The sequence below is a fragment of the Taudactylus pleione genome, unplaced genomic scaffold, assembly GCF_031769625.1.
Source record: "Taudactylus pleione unplaced genomic scaffold, aTauple2 ptg000155l, whole genome shotgun sequence".
Classification (NCBI taxonomy): domain Eukaryota; kingdom Metazoa; phylum Chordata; class Amphibia; order Anura; family Myobatrachidae; genus Taudactylus; species Taudactylus pleione.
The window spans coordinates 1,195,961-1,214,706 of NW_028284557.1; the positions used below are offsets into that span (position 1 = coordinate 1,195,961).

Genomic DNA, 18,746 nt, shown 5'->3' on the forward strand with positions numbered 1-18,746 from the left:
TCAATGGTGCAGCCACTCCTTCAGTTTTATTATTGTCATATTCTGCCTCCTCCATATTTGCACAAGGTGTTCCTGGTGACTCAGCTCTAGGCACGTGACTGATATGTTCACTCTATCTGTGCCTGTCACATTCAGTCTCCAAGATTGCAGTTCATGGCAACTGATAATTTATGTAACTAACATTTAATGTCATGCTATAATCATGAAATAAGGGAAAAAAATCTACACGGAGCATGTTTACATGATTTGAGAAAACAACAGCGACCTAATTTCTACATATAATATACCATATTCTGTTGCTATAACACCATTTATTAAGTTAGGAATACATTTCACAGCTGGTATATGATCTGTAGTACAGATTTATATTGGTTAGTTTTACCTTACATCTCAAATTGTAATTATTCCACAACACAATTACAATGTCCCAATAAATGATAACAAGTGTCATCAATACGAAGATTGACACACATGCAATGACACTGAGGGGCATATGCTCAGATTACAGCAATGCCGGTGTGATTGCTATATGGCACGATGAAAGACAAGAACCTGGAGGTAGATGCATCTTCATGGAGTAGGATAACCATACTGCTTTTGTTCCACACAAATCTGGGAACAGTAATATGTTACTACAAGCTTCTGGACCTAAGGAGCAAGGCGCTCATACAACCATCCACCCTCACCAAGGCGAGTCCAGGGGCTTGTCTCTGCTTCTCCATCTGCAGGGCGACGGAATACAATGCGGTCATGCAGGCGATTAGTCTGTCCCTGCCAAAACTCAATGACAGAAGGACGGACAACGTAACCACCCCTGTGAAATGAGCAGAAGGCACCTTTAGTCAAGCATGTGCATATGAGTTATCTATCTGAATTCAATCTAACACTCACCATTCGGGTGGTCTAGGCACCGCCTTCTCCTTGTACTTCTCCTCAAGCTCAACATTTTTCTCACGCAGATACTGCAGAACACAGGTCATTATAAGGAGCTTGTGCCATGATAAAAGGAAATTGTGTGATAGATATATATGGTAATGTATAACTCCCAACTGACCTTCTGGATCCAGAAGATTTAAATACTTTATGATAACACTCCTTTTAGGATTCTCAGAAGTGTATAAATTGGCTGCAAATGGCTTTCAAGTATATTCACTGTGGGTTTTGAGACGCTTACAATTTATGTCTGTATCTGGATAGATGTGTAGCGTACAAGCCAATCAGAGTGTGATGTAGGGTCTGTATTTGTGAGTACAAGAGGGAAGGGTTTAATGTTGGGTGGGTTAAGGGCAGAGTTAGTGTTTGACAGACAAGTAGTTGCCTATATGTACCATAGATAACAGGCAAAGAAATGTGCACATTTGATAGCAGTTGAAATCAATCTGTGTCAGAAGCTTTCCTTGGGTAACACAATAGATGTTCATAGTAAATATTAAGGGTTCTCAGCATAACAGATACCTCACACAAGTCTGTGTCAATAATTATAGAGGTGTGTGTGACCGATATGACAAATCTAGAAAGAATGTGTCTGTGTTTCTCAGAATAACCAATACAATGGGAATTATTATTTGCTAGCCAAACAAGTATCAAAGAATTCACATGTCACAAGAGGTGGAGAGTCTGTGACAGGGCAGAAGTATGCAAGAAGCAGTAGTGTCAGACTGCCCAGAAACAGAATGCGACCATGACTCAGACTCTACCTATCTGCCAATGCTTGGACCGGTCTCTGCCCACTCACCTCTCGGTCTGGGATAACTTGGCTCTGATGGCTCACAGCTGCCCCAATCTGACTACTTTTGGGACGTGAGTGGAAGTAATCATCGGATTCTTGGTCTGAAAGTCTTTCCACAGTCCCCTCTATCCTCACCTAAGGGGCACAAGTCATGTCAAAACAAACACTAAAATTCAAAGAAGAAACGTGATTAATGAGTATCCAATGTGCATCTAAAAATGAAAATACAGCTGGATAGATGGATGAGCACAAGAAAACATCTCCCTTTAACATCATCAACCCTGAAGAGCTTATGTTTCACAAATATATATATAATTTACATATTACTTAAAGATTTACGGAGAGAATATTTAATTATTAACATCAATCCTCAGTGGAGTTTACCTTCCACACAAACACACAAGGGTTAATTTTCACAGAAGTCAATTAACCTACCAGTATGTTTTTGGATTGTGGGAGGAAACCAGATCACCCAAGGGAAACACAAACACAGAGAAAGAATACAAACTGCACAGAGATTGGGAAATGCAATCTTCTACTAAAAAGTCATAATCAAACACATTATCTACTATAGATTTATGCAGTAGTGAGCAAAGTTTTATGATGTTGCCATACCAACCCTTCTATCCCTCTACAACAGTCAGTGTCAAACTGCATGAATCATAGGGAGAGGTTCAATGTGATAAGAGTAACCTTTCCAGTTCCTATGTTGTTTTTTACGGAGTAGTGTTTTATGCCCAGTTTATAAACAATAAATGAATAGTTGCAAACATAAACATATGAAGTGGAGTTCCAAGCAATGACTTTACTGCACATGCCATGCACATGTGTGCTGTTAACCTAGTTATTCAGGAAAAAAAAAAAGATTAACAAAATATTCTCTTGATACTTTCACAAAAAGACTGCAAATTATTTTACTCAGGAAAAATAGTCATGGTTCCATTACAAGGTAAACGTGTGCAGACTCACATTTACACAGTGTTGGACTGGGGCATAAAGGGAGTGTGGTCAAACACCACAGCGAGTGACTTGGCCAACTAAGGAAAGGGACAGGGGTATGTCAGGAACGCTCACTTTAATAGTCAGTAGGACTAATCTTGGTATAATTTACATAGAAACTAATTAAGCACCCAAGTTCATACATGGTCCTACTCCACCAAGTTACTGACCCTCTAGTAGAGCAACAATGTATAACCCAGTGTCCCAGCCCCCACCCTCCCTGTAACCCCCTATCAGTATCCCAGTCCTCACCCTCACTGTAATGTGGGAGGTCCGGGGCCGCGCGCCCCCCCTCCCACGAAGGCGCCGGTAAGGACCGGACACCGCGTCGCCGGACGCACCCACATGTTGTGGCGCGTCATCACCCGGCGATGCGGCGCGGCCATGACGCCGGCATGGACCGGACCCCGCATTGCCGGACGCGCCCACATGTTGGGGCACGTCATCACCCGGCGGCGCGGCGGGCCAATGAGGGCCCGCCGCGTCATCCAGCCCAGGAGCCCGCGCGGCGGGGTATTTAAAATCCCCGCCTGCGGGCAGGAGGAGAAGAGCGGAGGAGTCGTCGGAGCAGGCGGATCGTCGCTGGAGGGAGTCCCGAACGCGAGTTGGCAGTTCAGGAAAGCCCTCAGTGAGGCCCTTGTATCTTGGTATTAGACCACTGTACCCTTGGGTTATTGTGAACCCACTGTACCACCACTGTGCGGCGCTAGGCCGAGGCCATTGTACCCCTGTGTTAGGTTATTGTGAACCCACTGTACCACCACCGTGCGGCGCTAGGCCGAGACCACTGTCCCACTATGTTAGGTTATTGTGAACCCACTGTACCCCCACCGTGCGGCGCTAGGCCGAGGCCATTGTACCCCTGGGTTAGGTTATTGTGAATCCACTGTACCACCACCGTGCGGCGCTAGGCCGAGACCACTGTCCCACTGTGTTAGGTTATTGTGTACCCACTGTACCACCACCGTGCGGCACTAGGCCGAGGCCATTGTACCCGTGTTAGGTTGGTGTGTACCCACTGTACCACTGTACCACCACCGTGCGGCGCTAGGCCGAGACCACTGTACCATTGTGTTAGGTTGTTGTGTACCCACTGTACCCCCACCCTGCGGCGCTAGGCCGAGACCACTGTACCATTGTGTTAGGTTGGTGTGTACCCACTGTACCACCACCGTGCGGCGCTAGGCCGAGACCACTGTACCATTGTGTTAGGTTGTTGTGTACCCACTGTACCCCCACCGTGCGGTGCTAGGCCGAGACCACTGTACCATTGTGTTAGGTTGTTGTGTACCCACTGTACCACCACCGTGCGGCGCTAGGCCAAGACCACTGTACCATTTGTACCCACTGTACCACCACCATGCGGCGCTAGGCCGAGACCACTGTACCATTGTGTTAGGTTGTTGTGAACCCACTGTACCTGTGCTAGGTTACCGCATATCCACTGCACCGTCACCGTGCGGTGTTAGGCTGCAGGTATTGTTCTAGTGCGGCGCCAGGCAGCCGTGCTCTCTTATAGGAGCAGAGACCAGGACTACTCGCCCAGCAAAGAGACAAGGGGCATACCCGGTGAGCGCATTCTGTGTTTGTGTGTCGAATCATTGTTTGTGTGTCGTCCCCTCTTCCCTTTTCCCTTTTCGGGCGTTTCCGTTCGGGTTGCACCCATGTGCCTGGCATGCGGGTGCAAACCAGTCTGAGGCCACAAGTGCCAATGATGACCATCCTCTAGTCCCCGCACCCCTGTCCGTCAGTCCTTCCTGTGGCACCAAGGTCCGGCCCATAGGTTCAGCGTGTCCGACCTATCTTACAGGTTAGACCGTCCCCGGCTGTGTCAAACCGGAAAGACCCAGGACCGTCGGTGGGAGAAACCAAGGTGTCCTGAAGGTGAGAGCCACGGGGTGAGAGAGGTAAGTGCCCCACCACACCTGCACGGCAGCAGGCGCACACAGCAGTCCACCCCTTGCCCCTCTTACATTAACCCCCCTCAGTGTCCCTGCTTTCACACTTCCTGTAATTCCCCCTCAGTGTCCCAGCCCCCACCCTCCCTGTAACCCCCAATCGGTGTCCCAGCCCCCACCCTCCCTTTAACCCCCCATCAGTATCCCAGCCCTCACCCTCACTGTAACCCCCTGTAGTGTCCCTGCTCTCACACTCCCTATAATTCCCCCTCAGTGTCTCAGCCCTCACCCTCTCTGTAACCCCAAAACAGTGTCCCAGCCCTCACCCCCTGGAAGCGTCCCAGCCCTTAACCTTCCTGTAACCCCCTTTCAGTGTCCCTTCCATCACCCTCCCTGAAACCTCCCCTCAGTGTCCCCATCCTCACCCTCCCTGTAACTCCCCCTCAGTGTCCCAGCCACCACCCTCCCTGTATCTCCCCAGTGTCCCCATCCTCACCCTCCCTGTAACTCCCTTTAGTGTCCCCGTCTTCACCCTCTCTTTAACCCCCAGTGTCCCGGCCCTCACCCTCCCTTTAACCCCATCAGTGTCCCAGCCCCCACCTTCCCTGTATCTCCCCAGTGTCCCCATCCTCACCCTCCCTGTAACTCCCTTTAGTGTCCCGGCCCTCACCCTCCCTTTAACCCCCATCAGTGTCCCAGCCCACACCCTCTCTGTAACTCCCTCCAGTGTCCCTGCCCTCACCTTTCCTGTATCTCCTCCTCAGTGCCCTCACACTCACTTTAACTCCCTTCAGTGTCCCCGTCATCACCCTCCCTTTAACCCCCATTTAGTGTCTCAGCCCCCACCCTCCCTGTAACCCCAATCAGTGTCCCATCCCTCAACCCTCCCTGTATCTCCCCCTCAGTGTCCCCGTCCTCACCCTCCCTGTAACTCCTTTCAGTGTCCCCGTCCTCACCTTCCCTTTAACCCCCAATCACAGCCATTGTCGGTTGTAATGTGACGAAGGGGCACTACTGTGTGGCATAATTTGAATTGGGGGTACTATTGTGTGGTCACGCCCCTTCCCAGCAAGCCAACACCTGTTTTTTTTTTCAGTGCTCGCCTTTGGTGCGCACCCTCCATGCTTCTATTATGGGGAGCGGCACCAATGCTCTTTATGTACACAGGGCACCAAAATGAGTAGTAACAGCTCTGCATTGGTGTGCACAGATGTGTCCTTCTCTGTGCTCAGCACATCCTGCCCTAAAAAAACCTACGGTGATCACTATCTAATTCTCTACAACTGCTAAACTAGTGCTTGATCAATTGAAAATATGCCTTCCCTTTTCTTTTGGTGTGATTTACACCAATGTGATGCCAGCTTTACCGAACCAACCAAATACCAATGGGTTGAGAGTTTAAAATTATGAGAGTTTTCTCTCACATTTTCTAAACTCAGCCAATGTAATAGTCACAGAAAATGCAAACTTGCATGTTTTTCAGACTCAAAAAACTCTCATGATTTATGGGTCTATTTACTAAGCAGTGTTAGGAGCCAAAGAGAAATGAGATAAGGTACCAGCCAATCAGCTCCTCACTGCCATGTCACCAGCTGTTTGTAAAATAACAGTTGGGAGCTGATTGGCTGGTACGTTATCTTATTTCACTTTGTATCCCAACACTGCTTAATAAATAAACCCCTTAAACGCTCATCCAGGTGTTTCCGGTTTTGAACATACAACCCGATTAGTGTATTATTGTGAGAGTTTTATGCTAAACTCTCACCCTATTACATTTGGCCCCAAATGTCTGACTATGGCACATGTTTAAATCCCTTGCAGGAAGTGCACTGTTGTGTGTGTGTTTTAATACAGAGAATAATGTACACTTTTATGTTGTTCTAATATTAATTATATGTGTAAGAGCATAGACTAAGCAGTGGGAGGAGTCAGGACTAGCAAGGGGAGGAGTCTGTGATAGGAACCAGATGCTGACATCAAGCGGTCAATCCTATTAGGTGCGATGTGCCGTTGCAACGGCGTTTAAACGCCGCCAACGGCACAGCAGCTCGCACCCTTCGCTACCCAAGCCAGAATTCACATAATTTTGCTCGGAGCCCTATGGGGCTGCGAGCAATATTAGGTGTATCCGGGCTGCCATAAAATGCGGCCACAGCCGCGATGGCTCACGCAGGCGAGATCATCGCGGCTAATAGGATTGACCCCCAAGATGGGCCTATGTGCTTTAAAATGACAGGGCCTATTTTTAGTCCCAGTCCGGCCCTGTTGTGAGCGTTCTGTCTCCATCTATAACCGGACGCTATAGTCTGCAAAGTACTGCCACAGTTCACAACCTGCATACAGCACTTACCTGACGATTCAGGGGCTCCCAGAAAAATAGGAGAGATGCAACTGGGTTGGTCTCCTGCAGAGATAAATCATGATTTCAGGATTTGGAGACACAGAAATACAGTTAACGGGGCATCTAATTTCTATCTGTAAACACTGACACAATAGGTTCTCACATTTAATATTGGTTCGGACGGCTTGTGCCATTAGAAATGGCAGTCTCTCATGCTCCTGGTATGACTAGGAGTGAGTAGTGTTCCCAGCTCTCTTTGTAGAATGATGTAAGGTGGTGTCTAATGTTATCTATAATACAGGTGTTGCCTCATCTCTGTCAGATTGGAATGTTTCATGATACGACAGTTGCCAGTGATGTTTCAGTAAATGAATTTATTTGTCAAAAAATATGTATCAGCTTACTGTAGATACTGGAAAAATAGGGTGGTTAACTATACGGTAGATCCACAGATGAATGTGTCATGTTATGGAGTATATATTGTTCTCTGTAGGTTTGAAGCTGACTGTTCGACTTTAATGACCCTCACCAACTCTTTTCCTTTTCTGCTCTCCCGGTTAGTGTAGAATCGGAACCCATCTGATCCAAACCCTTTCAGGAGAACCATACGAGCAGAGGGCTTCCCATCCCTACACAGAAAGGAATAAGAGGGTGAGGTGAGGGTAGGGAATATGCAATACACCACACTAATTCACAGAAAGAAGTGATTAGTGGTGTGATATATTTTGGAGAGAAAATAAATAGCTAAGTTAGTACCTGGTGGCAGAAGCCAGACACATGGCATTTGGCTCAGCAATCACTGGGCAATTTAAGACTTCTTGAAACCAAACGCCAAACTGAGCAATTGGATTGAGGGAAGCTAGATGACTTTCTTCAAACGCCTGCCAAAAATAATATAGGATGAATAAAGAGGGCTGCTAAATGGGATATACCACTTATTTATCCCCTATACCTAATGAGGCAACTCTAACAGAAATAAAGTTTTATAAATTAATTTATATAATCAGAAGTGTCTGTTTCTGTTAGTCCGGTATACAACTCCCTTCTTCTGTGTTCTCTTCCATTTGACACATTTATTCCAAAGGCCAGCTCTTTGTCATATCTCTGGGCAATAAAAATAAAACATCTCGACCTGTTGATATAAAGACAAGTCAAACGTACAAAGGTGATGCACATAAGGAAGTTAAAAGGAAAGGGTATACATGTAGTAAAAGGTGTGGGAAGGTACATAAAAAGTCAGTAGGTTAAAACAGTCTGATGTTGGAAATCATTTACAGTACTATTCACCAAAAATCTGGATGGGCATTCAACTACCCAGCAGAGCTCTGACCATGCACAATCTTCAGGAACAAATGTATTCATTTTAAAAAAAGTTAACCTTAGCGTGGCTTGCTTTCTCTTCTCACAGTGGATGTGAATTTTTTAATTTAAATTAGTAATAACAAATCATGGGTACAACGCAAAACAATTTACACACATAATGTAAGATTCAGGTCAACAAATTTTGGTGCTTAGGCTACCTAAGACATTACGACAAATCAGAGGTGTGCAATGCCAGTAAATATCGGAAAGTACAGTAAGGTAGAGGTAAGTGAGGGTGGTGAATGAGTGGAGCTGTATTAATCTGTATATATATATATATATATATATATATATACACATACATACACATACATACTTACACACACATGCACATATACAGTGATCTAATGGTGTCAGGCAGAGCCGGCCCTAGGCATAGGCATTATAAGCAAATGCCTAGGACGACAGCAATGCCTAGGGGGCATTTCACGGCTCTGACGCTGCCCCCTTCCAATTGCCGCTGCCCTCCACCGCTTGCTGCTGCCCCCTCCACCAGACGTTGCCCCATCCCCTGTCACTGCGCAATCGAAGCAGTTGTGGTCTGGACAGAATTAAGCGTCATGACTTGAATGAAGAGAGAGCTGCAACATTACAAATATTGCGCCGGCCATGAGCAGTGATTGGCCCGTGGACCGGCAGCCAATCACAAGCAGCCGCTCCTGATTGGCTGAATCAGGAGCAGTCACTCTTGATTGGGTGCTGGCCTGCGAGCTGTGGTTGGCTTGCGGTTGGCGTTATATTGGAAATGCCGTGGCCGTCGGGGCTCTCTCTTCATGTCATAACAGTTACTGAATGACTGCGCAGGCCACAACTGCAATGTTACATACAGCTGGGCCAAATCATGCAGTCATACCCTCTCGACTAGCCTGCCTGGAACCAAACAGTTTATTGGATGTTTGCAAGGTATGATGTGCAAGTACATTTATATGTCTCTAAACACTGTACATTGTTCCTACCCTCTGCAGTCCCCACTTTGCTTCTTTCTTAGTTTTGCAGTTTCCAGCTGAAATTGGCAGCCGGTCCACAACTGCAACCAGCTTGTGGCCGGCACCAATCCCTCTCCGTTATATTCATACTCCTGTGCCATTCCCTAGTCCCAGCCTCCCTGCCATGTGCCCCCCCAGTCCATTGTTCCCTGCCATGTGCCCCCTAGTGCAGCCTTCCTTGCCCTTTGCCCCCCCAGTCCAGTGTTCCCTGCAAAGTGCCCCCTAGTGCAGCCTTCCCTGCCCTTTGCACCCCCCATTCCAGACTTTTTTAACACCCATCCCCACAGCCTAAACATTGACAATTTAAAAAAAAAAAAAAACAACACTCCTCCCACCTTTGCTCTCCCAAGGGTTCCTCAACCTATTTTTCTACAAAAATAGCACTGTGTGTATATATACTGTGTTTATATATAGCCATGTTAGTTATTTGATATTTAATTTTTTTGTCATAGAACACATGATAATTGATATTCTATTTGTATTTTATTGCAATATGTTGTCAGCGACATCCTCCATTTATATATCCGGGGATATAGTTAGTAAGGGCCATGCTGCCGAATGCAGCTGGCCTCCGCTGTCGCTCCATCGCTGCCGGCATCTGCAAGTGTGTATTGCACTTGCTGATGCCGGCTCCCCTGCTGGGTCCATTTGCTGTTGAGATCGGGCACACTAGACATCATCTAGCGTGTACCCGGTTTAAGATTGATGGTGGGATTATCTGTTAGGGGGCACCTGTCAAAATTTTGCCTAGGGTACCAAATGGACTAGGGCCGGCTCTGGTGTCAGGGGTGGCCCAACCATGGTGGACTCTCATGATTTTGGTCCATAGTCTGAGATTTCAGAAAGTTCCCCCAGCCCCGGCTATGAGGTGTCTGTGCGAGAAGGGGAGTGAGCCCTCTTACTGGACCCCCCATTACTTTAGTTAATGGAAGATATCCAACATAAACCTTGTGTAAGATAAAATAATGAGCCTGGAAGTTACTTGACCCACCTTCAGCCCTGTTTGGAATATTTTTAAAAAAGAAGACTAGTAGTCCAGACTACATTCTAGTAGCATGTGTAAGCATGTAAAGAAACAGTTGTTATAAGAACTAATTAAGTCAATAAACACCATTACTATTAAGATCCTGCTTGTTCCTGTGAGAATCCTTTCTCCACTGTAGTCCTGTGAGTAATGGATTACAGCTCACACTCACTCTCTGCTGAGTATATTCACACACCTTTACTGAGCCCATTTTTCCACTTTTGTGCTCATCACCAATATCATTTTTATTTATGCAGTACCCACACAAATTATAGGTTTTTTTTTTTTCTTCAGAAAAATATATCATTATTTTGCTCCTTTTATCATGTCAAATAAAATGTAACCAAACTGGGCCAAAAACGTTTTTTTTTCCTCAAAAAATAAATAAATAAATAAATACATAGTTGATGCCCACGGCTTCGCCCATTATGAAATTGCAGTGCCTTCACCCACGACTCACACCAACCACTGTGTGCCCTATGCACAGACTGCTATGTAGCCTATCCTATTCAAGTGAACACAGGCCCAAAGCACAATATATCAATCCAAAATTCTAGAGCTCCTCTACGCAACCTGTAAGCTGCAGTGGAGGAAACCAATGATGGGTCATCAACCACCCAATAAAACCATGGAACACACAAACAAGATGATGACCACTTACTGCGCTCACCCCTATCAGCAAAACCACAATCCAAACTATAAAAAATGAATAAAGCATCCAATATTTTCACAGTTAGATGTCTGATACCATACTCATAATCGCAACTGTCCTTAATTCTACACTATTGTTTCCCCCCCCCCCCCAATTTCTTCTCACCCTTTTCTGAGGACTATTACAAATAGATATCCCCTGGGAAGAAAACTCGTGGACTTATACAAGTTTAATCGATTGTACACCATTGATGAACTCTTGACAGAATTAAGGACGGTTGATACAAGTTTAATTGATTGTACACCATTGATGAACTCTTGACAGAATTAAGGATGGTTGTGATTAGGAGTATGGTATCAAACATGTAGCTGTGAAAATATTTTATGCTTTATTCATTTTTTATGGTTTGGATTGTGGTTTTCCTGAAAGGGGTGAGTGCAGTAAGAGGTCATCATCTTGTTTGTGTATTCCACAGGCCCAAAGAACCTCTCCCCCCACCCCTTACTGGTCAAGTGCATGGTGCCACACCTATCTCTTGCATTAATGAGATCAATAACAAATTGTTTTGTTGTTGCTCAGGCTTTAACGAGACAGATAGAGATTAAGTGCAGGTTATTTCTAAAAGTTATCACTACAAAACAATGCAGTTTTCATGAAAATCAGTTCAGTAGTTTCTGCGCCAACTTGGAACAAACAGCCAGAGGCAAACATAAACTAAACACATTTACAGTGTGTAGGGAAGTATGGTATCCCATCAAGGCATACTATTTTATGACCACAACCACATTAAATGAGGGGAAAACTGCTATAACACAAGAAGGGGGAGATCTGGGCTTTAGCTACAAGGAGGTAGCATCATTTGAATCTTTCAAATGTGGGTTCCTCTGAATAATTCCCCCATCCCAGGACTCCTTGATTTTTCTGGTGTAATGGTTATTGTCTGGTGACCAAACAATGGTACCCCATCTTTCTAGATATCAGAGTGGGAATAAAGGTATTACAGCATCCCTGCCCCCAATCAATGGCTGTATCTTTTGTTGTTTATATTCTTGATGTCATTTCCTGGAGTTCTACACCAGCTGAACCATTCTCGGTGGATGGCAAATGGGATTCATCGTCCGCAGTTTTAATGTATATGAAGATAAGTCTCACTTGTCGTCCTCAGCGAAGGTGTTCATTCATTCCCTGACTGTTGAGCCACTCTTCAGCTAAGTGTTCCTATGTCATCAATTATCCAGCCCAAATCAACACCAGACTGATGCTGCTGCAGCTACATATTGTCCAAGAAGTGTGAGTGGTTCCAGGTGTTGGTAAACATCATGCAGCGGGAGAAGGGCTATAATGTGAATCGTGTCATTACACCACTGTCCCGCAAACTTCACTGAGGAAGCAGGCAGGAACCAGGAGGATGGGGTACTCTCCTGGGAGACTGAGGAAGCTCAACAATATTTGTGAATCTCTTGGACATTCCGGTAGAGCAGGCAAGTATGTTCTGATGCTCACCATACATTGGTAATCAATGGGGGCAAATCCCTATTCTACTGATGACTGTGGGCCTGATTCAGACTCGGGAATAGAGAGAAATATATCTCTCAACTGTGAACCTGAACAAACCATATTGCAATGCAAGGGGTGTAAATACATAATTTTTTTACATGTGGGGTAAATACTGGCTGATTTTGCATGTAGCCCACAAATACTGCACAGCTTTATTATTACTCTACAATTTAGATGTCAGTTTGGAAACACTCCTCCCAAATCTAAATCTCTCTGCACATTTTAAATCTGCCCCACCTGCAGTGCAGCATGGCTTCACCAAGATGAACAGTTGAGAGAGATATCTCTCTCTATTCCTAAGTCTGAATCAGGCCCTGTGTCAGGTGATCGGCAAAAACCAGCATGTTCGACAATCTTGATTGACGATCATCGAATCGGATCACAGATCAGCAGTTCAGATCCGGTGACTCTAGGATTTGCCCGCTAGATGTAACGCCAGCATAAGCCTATCCTGTAAAACTTGGTGTATTGATTAAAATTATATATATATATATATATATATATATATATATATATATATATATATATAAATAAGTACTATCAATGTGGGATCTGAATAAAAACAATGTAGTGGAGTTTCCCTTTCAAGGACAATTAAAGCCAGAAACTTTACTGAAAATAGATAAGAAACAGGAAGAGGAATAATACATAGTTGGGGCAGCACAGGTGGTGTAATGGTTAGCATTACTGCCTCACAGAACTGAGGCCATGGGTTCGATTCCCACCACGGCCGTACCTGTGTGGAGTTTGTATATTCTCCCTGTGCTTGCGTGGGTTTCCTTCGGGTACTCCAGTTTCCTCCAACACTCCAAAAATATACTGGTAGGTTAATTACCTCCCAACACAAATTAACCCTCGTGTGTGTGTGTGTGTGATCATGTGATAGGGAATATAGAGTGTAAGCTCCACTGGGGCAGGGACTGATGTGAATGGACAAATAATCTCTGTAAAGTGCTGCGGAATATGGGTGCGCTATATAAATAACTGGTAATAAATAAATAAATAAATGGTTCAATATTACTGAAGCGTTCCACTACAGCTGTGTTAGTTAAGGAAAGTTTACAGAAGTGGAGTTACCTTCTAATTAAAGTGCTCACATCTCAATTTCTAAACTTGTTATAGACTTTATAACTTCAAGTTAGCACTTTACTGGTATTTAAAGGAGTGCTGGGAATACGGAAAAAATTGTTAATAAGACTATTTCAAACAGTATTCTGTTTTCTCTCAATAGATGTCCATACACGCTGCAATTTTGATGGCCAGATACAGTGTTTTAGATTTAAATGGCCTCAAATTATATTGTGTGTGTACAGGCAACAAATCCTGATTAACATCTATTCTGGATCAATAATAAATTGACAGGGACAGCTGACATATCAGGTCAGACATGACAGCAATAGCATATGACAAATGACTGCACAGTAGACTAAGCAAATTTAAAGTAATATGTAGTTAATAATTTTGAGTTTGGAACCACAGACTATACTACTCCAGCTCTTACCAGCTACTGATGGCAATCCTCATTCAGTTATATGGGACAGCTCTGCAGAATGTGTTTCTAGCAAACTTAAATCAAGTGAGATTGAACAGATAACAGCCTGGACTTTCACTGCCACCCTTCCTCTGTCTATTCATGACAACAAACCTGGACAGCCAGCCCACCAACAGAGCTGCTTAACAAATGACATACAGGCCAAGTTCCCAGTAGAACAGCAAAATAAAGTGATTGTCAGTCCCCATATAAATGCAAAAAGTCTTCAGATAAAGGCCCGTATTCAATATGAGGCGAAAAGTCCAGACTTTTCGCCTCACTAACTTTTCGCCTCCTTCGTCTGTTTTCCAGGCGGAAAAGTATCGCGCACGTGCCAGCTACTCCCCGTATTCAATTCCAAAGTAGGTGAAAACGGGAACAGGCGGAACTTGGATCCGCGAAAAAATACATGAATTTTCGGGAAATAATTGTAGGACCCCCTAAAGATGTCCAGAAGAAAGTCGGGTTTTTAAATAGCCGCGGCAGGTGCCTTTTGCCCAACATTGAAGAAGTGATGCAGAAGAGCACTTATCTTTTTTTTTGGTTTAAAAAGTGGTCCCATCAAATTTGTGGTACTTGAAAATGGGTACTAGCATATTTTTAAGTCCCTAAACTAATTTTAAAAAATTCAGCAAAAAATGCACCTGCCGCTAATAGCCTATTCTAGAAAACACCTGTCGCATACTTGTAGAACACTCCTGAACCTATTACGCTATTTTTAAACACTGTTCCCCTTTTTTTTTCACCACAAAATTTTAACACCATTTTTCGGGGGGTCCTGAGGGTATTTTTAATTTTTTTTACACAGTTTATCCTAAAGGGACTTAATAAAGGCTGCAGGCTATTTTTTTTTACCCTACACCCCTAAACCCCAATACTGCGCTTTTTTACGCCTACTAAAGGCAGGCGAAAATTATGCCCGTTTATTTACATTTACTTTTCGCACCGGCGAAAAGTCAATGTAATTGAATCCGGGGATATTTGAAATAGGCGAAAATGACGTCATTGGCGATAAGTTATCGCCGATTCCGACATTTCGCCTCAAATTGAATACGGGCATAAAGCTGATATATTGCTACCAATTTCTAACAGAACTATTATCTCTGCAGAATCATAAGTATAGCACAGCCATAAAGCTAGTCACACACTGCAATACTGCAACAAACTTGTGGGAGCCTCTATATAACCGCTATATATATATATATATATATATATATATATATATATATACACACATATATATATATATATATACACACATATATATATATATATATACATACACACACACACATGTGTGTGTATATATCTATATATATATATATATATATATATATATAACTATACACACACACTCATATATAGGTGTTAGTGTGTATATACACACATATATACATATACTGTGTGGATATGCATATATACACACACTATATTCATTATATATATATAAATAATGACCCCTTGATAATCCAGTAATTTAAAATATATATATATATATATATATATATATATATATATATATACACACACATTATGTGTGTGTATATATACTCAGTATATATAGCTATATATAATGTATATATAGCCATATATATTGTATGTGTGTGTATATTATATATATATATTATATATATATACATATATACACAGACTAAGGGCTACAGTACCTGCCTGTCAGCGCTCTGTACCGCTGAGGTGCACCAAGAGGGAACCATGAGGACCTGAGTCAAGTTGACTCAACTCTTCTTTATGTTGGAGCCTCGTGCTCCCTCTGTCTGTCACTGACTGCGGCCACCGAGGAGCTTCCTACAGTCAGAGTCTCGCGAGATGATGACGTCAAATCTCGCGAGACTGACTGTAGGAAGCTCTTCGGCAGCTGCTGTTAGGGAACAGCTGAGACGCCGACAAGGACAATAGCGGCGCCAGCGCAGCAGACAGCTAAATGCTGTTAGTAGCAGCGGCGACTCTGGGCAGTGTGTGGGGTCCCGGGACGACCGCCCCCTTCGCCCTCCCTATCATCTGGCCCTGGTCACAGGATATGTGGCCCCCCCCCCCCCAATTTTTTTTATAATGCATGGGGAAAATTGCATTTGGAAGATGCCTGCTATTGGTCCGAGTCATACATGCCTTCCCTCCCGGAAGGGTAGGCACTTCTTCTGCATTCTGCCCACTTCCTAGTGAATTGGGTAGAATAAGGAGAATTTTCTTGCGGACCGGCGGGTCCGCGGGTAAGGGGCCTGACCTAATGACATGATTCTATGAGAATCGAGTCATTTGGCCCACCCCCTTATTTAAATATGCGCCGTTCGCTGCAAATTGCTGTGAGGGGGCAAGGCTTAATGATTCGATCCACAGGGCCCCGCCCCTAGCACCTCCCACCTGCTTCTCCTCCCTGGGCTTTTACACACTTAAAGCATTCTTACTTTGCAGCATTTTATTCCATGGCAATCGATCAGTAAGCTGTGTGATTGCTCTGGTGCACTCCAAGTGTATGCAAGTAGCCCATGTACAACAAATCCAAAACAGGAGGCACTCTGGAGACTTTTCACAATGGTATACAATGGTCCTTTATTGAGAATCCAACGTTTCGGGAGTCACCCCGTCGTCATGGACAAATCATCACACAATACAACAACCTTACAAGTTTAAATACCCCTATTGTAATTAGCCATGTGATCTTGCTCACCTGGGGGACACCATGTGATTAATATGCATGTTGCCAAGCAACCAACCTCAACACCACAAAGGCATACCCTTGGCAGCACATATACAGACATTAAAACAAGTGCAGATAAAAACATAGCTAAAGTACTTGCAGCATGAGTTCTATTATTCAAATAGCCAAGCATTTAAGTAGTCAGATGGTCCAACAATATTTACATACATATTAAACCATTTTTGCAAACACCCAATCAGTGCCGTGCAGCTCCATGGAACCGCAACCACCATATATCCAATATAACATCTGTAAAGTTACAACATGACCAAAAAATACATGTATCCACACAAGATGAGTTTTTGCCAAACTGTATGGTGATCAGTTTAATGACCATAGGCTACTGCCCACAATCAAACTGAAAATCTAAATGGCATCCATCACATATGTCAAAGAAGATATATCAAACATAACACATAGGGCTCTATTTACTACAATCCGCATATTGAGTGCAGATTGTAGTGTGATATTAACGACTGAATTCGCATTGCGATTCAGGCAATATCACAGGGATTTACTACAAATCCCTTGTAGGGACAGAGCTTGCGATAAAGCTCTGTCCCTGCGAATCCCCTTCGGAGCCTTATCACGGTATTTTCGCAAAAAATACAGTGACAAAGTGCCCGCGCATGCGCCCACTGGCTGCCACTGCTACCCCCCCCAGCGCTAAGCCCCGCCCCCGTGATCATGGACCCCTGCGACCCCCCCCTCCCTTAATTACACTTACCTGTATGATCCGGGCCTCCGGTGATGTCCTCTCCATGCCTCCGGTCAGGTGATCTCCCATACTGCACTGGGACCCGATCACCGGATGACCGGGCAGCAGTGCACTATGGGAGACCAGCTGACTGGAGGGGAGTCATCACCGGAGGCCCGACCACTGGTCCCTGGGGTCAGGTAAGTAATTTTTTTTTTTTTTACTATTTTTTTTTCTTTTTTTTACAGTAATCAGCTTGCGGTCTGTTTAGACCACACAGCTGATTACAGGGACCGACTCCCGGATCTGCTCTTCCCGTTAGAGCAGGGCAGGAGTCCGGTAACCGGGGGAGATCCAGGATAACGCCACCTCCAGGTGGCGTGATTATCACAGGGCTTTCCCCGATATTTTTTTACAATTTATTTTTAGTAACTTTGGCCAGATCACATTTCCCATTACAATTATGGGAAATGCGATCTGATTACTAAAAATAAGTGATAGTTATGGGTTGGAGTAGAATTTTACGAAGTCTACTCCAATTACCCTGTAGTAACTGTAGGTGTTGCCCAAGTGCGCATGCGCACGACGGAGGCGGCTCCGTCATGCACATGTGCGAGACCCGAATAACGACGGCCAAGCCGTCGTTATGGGTCTCGCACCAAAGGGGGCGTACTGTCGATGCTGATTGACAGCACGCCTCCTTTGATGGGCGTGCTGGGGGCGTGGCTGCCCAGACGGAGGCGTCTGGGGCCGGCCCCACTGACATCACGTGATGTCAGTGGGAGTGCTCTCGGCCTCTGATAGAGCCAAAAGCACTCCAGGGCTTGCGGCAGCGAGACCCTACTGCATGGTCTCGTCGCAAGCCCGATGGTCGAGATGGTCTTGACCATTGCGACCATCATTTTGGCCGCTCGCTATAGCTGTGGGTGGTCACCCACAGCTATGCGAGCGGCCAGGAGGCCGCTCCAAAAAGTAGGAGGGACGGCCCTGATTCAGAGCGAGCGCTCTGTCAGAGCGTCCTGCTCTGAATCAGGGCCTCTATTCCCAAGTCTGAATCAGGCCCATGGTCCATTACATACGTATATCTACATATCGTGCCTAACCAAAGTTGTATAATCAGCCAAACCATTCACAAATAACACTGTAGCCCCAAGGATTCATTGAGTCCCCTAGGGGCTAGCGTGTTTAGAATATGAATCCATTTGCATTCTTTTTGAAGTAACTAGTTCGCCCTGTTACCCCCTCTCCTAGAAA

At 44.7% G+C, this 18,746-nt stretch overlaps 1 protein-coding gene across 1 annotated transcript in view; it reads right to left on the bottom strand.

Moving 5' to 3' along the window:
* Positions 1-280: 280 nt before the first annotated feature.
* The window catches only part of PNPO (pyridoxamine 5'-phosphate oxidase), a 49,782-nt gene continuing 31,316 nt past the window's right edge, over positions 281-18,746 (bottom strand). The window contains exons 2-7 of the mRNA XM_088474573.1: positions 7,724-7,848; positions 7,497-7,596; positions 6,977-7,030; positions 1,736-1,864; positions 892-962; positions 281-814 (exon numbers count right to left, since the gene is read on the bottom strand). Coding sequence (XP_088330699.1) covers positions 649-814; positions 892-962; positions 1,736-1,864; positions 6,977-7,030; positions 7,497-7,596; positions 7,724-7,848 — 645 coding nt within the window. The 3' untranslated portion in view covers positions 281-648. The remainder of the gene's footprint in view (positions 815-891; positions 963-1,735; positions 1,865-6,976; positions 7,031-7,496; positions 7,597-7,723; positions 7,849-18,746) is intronic.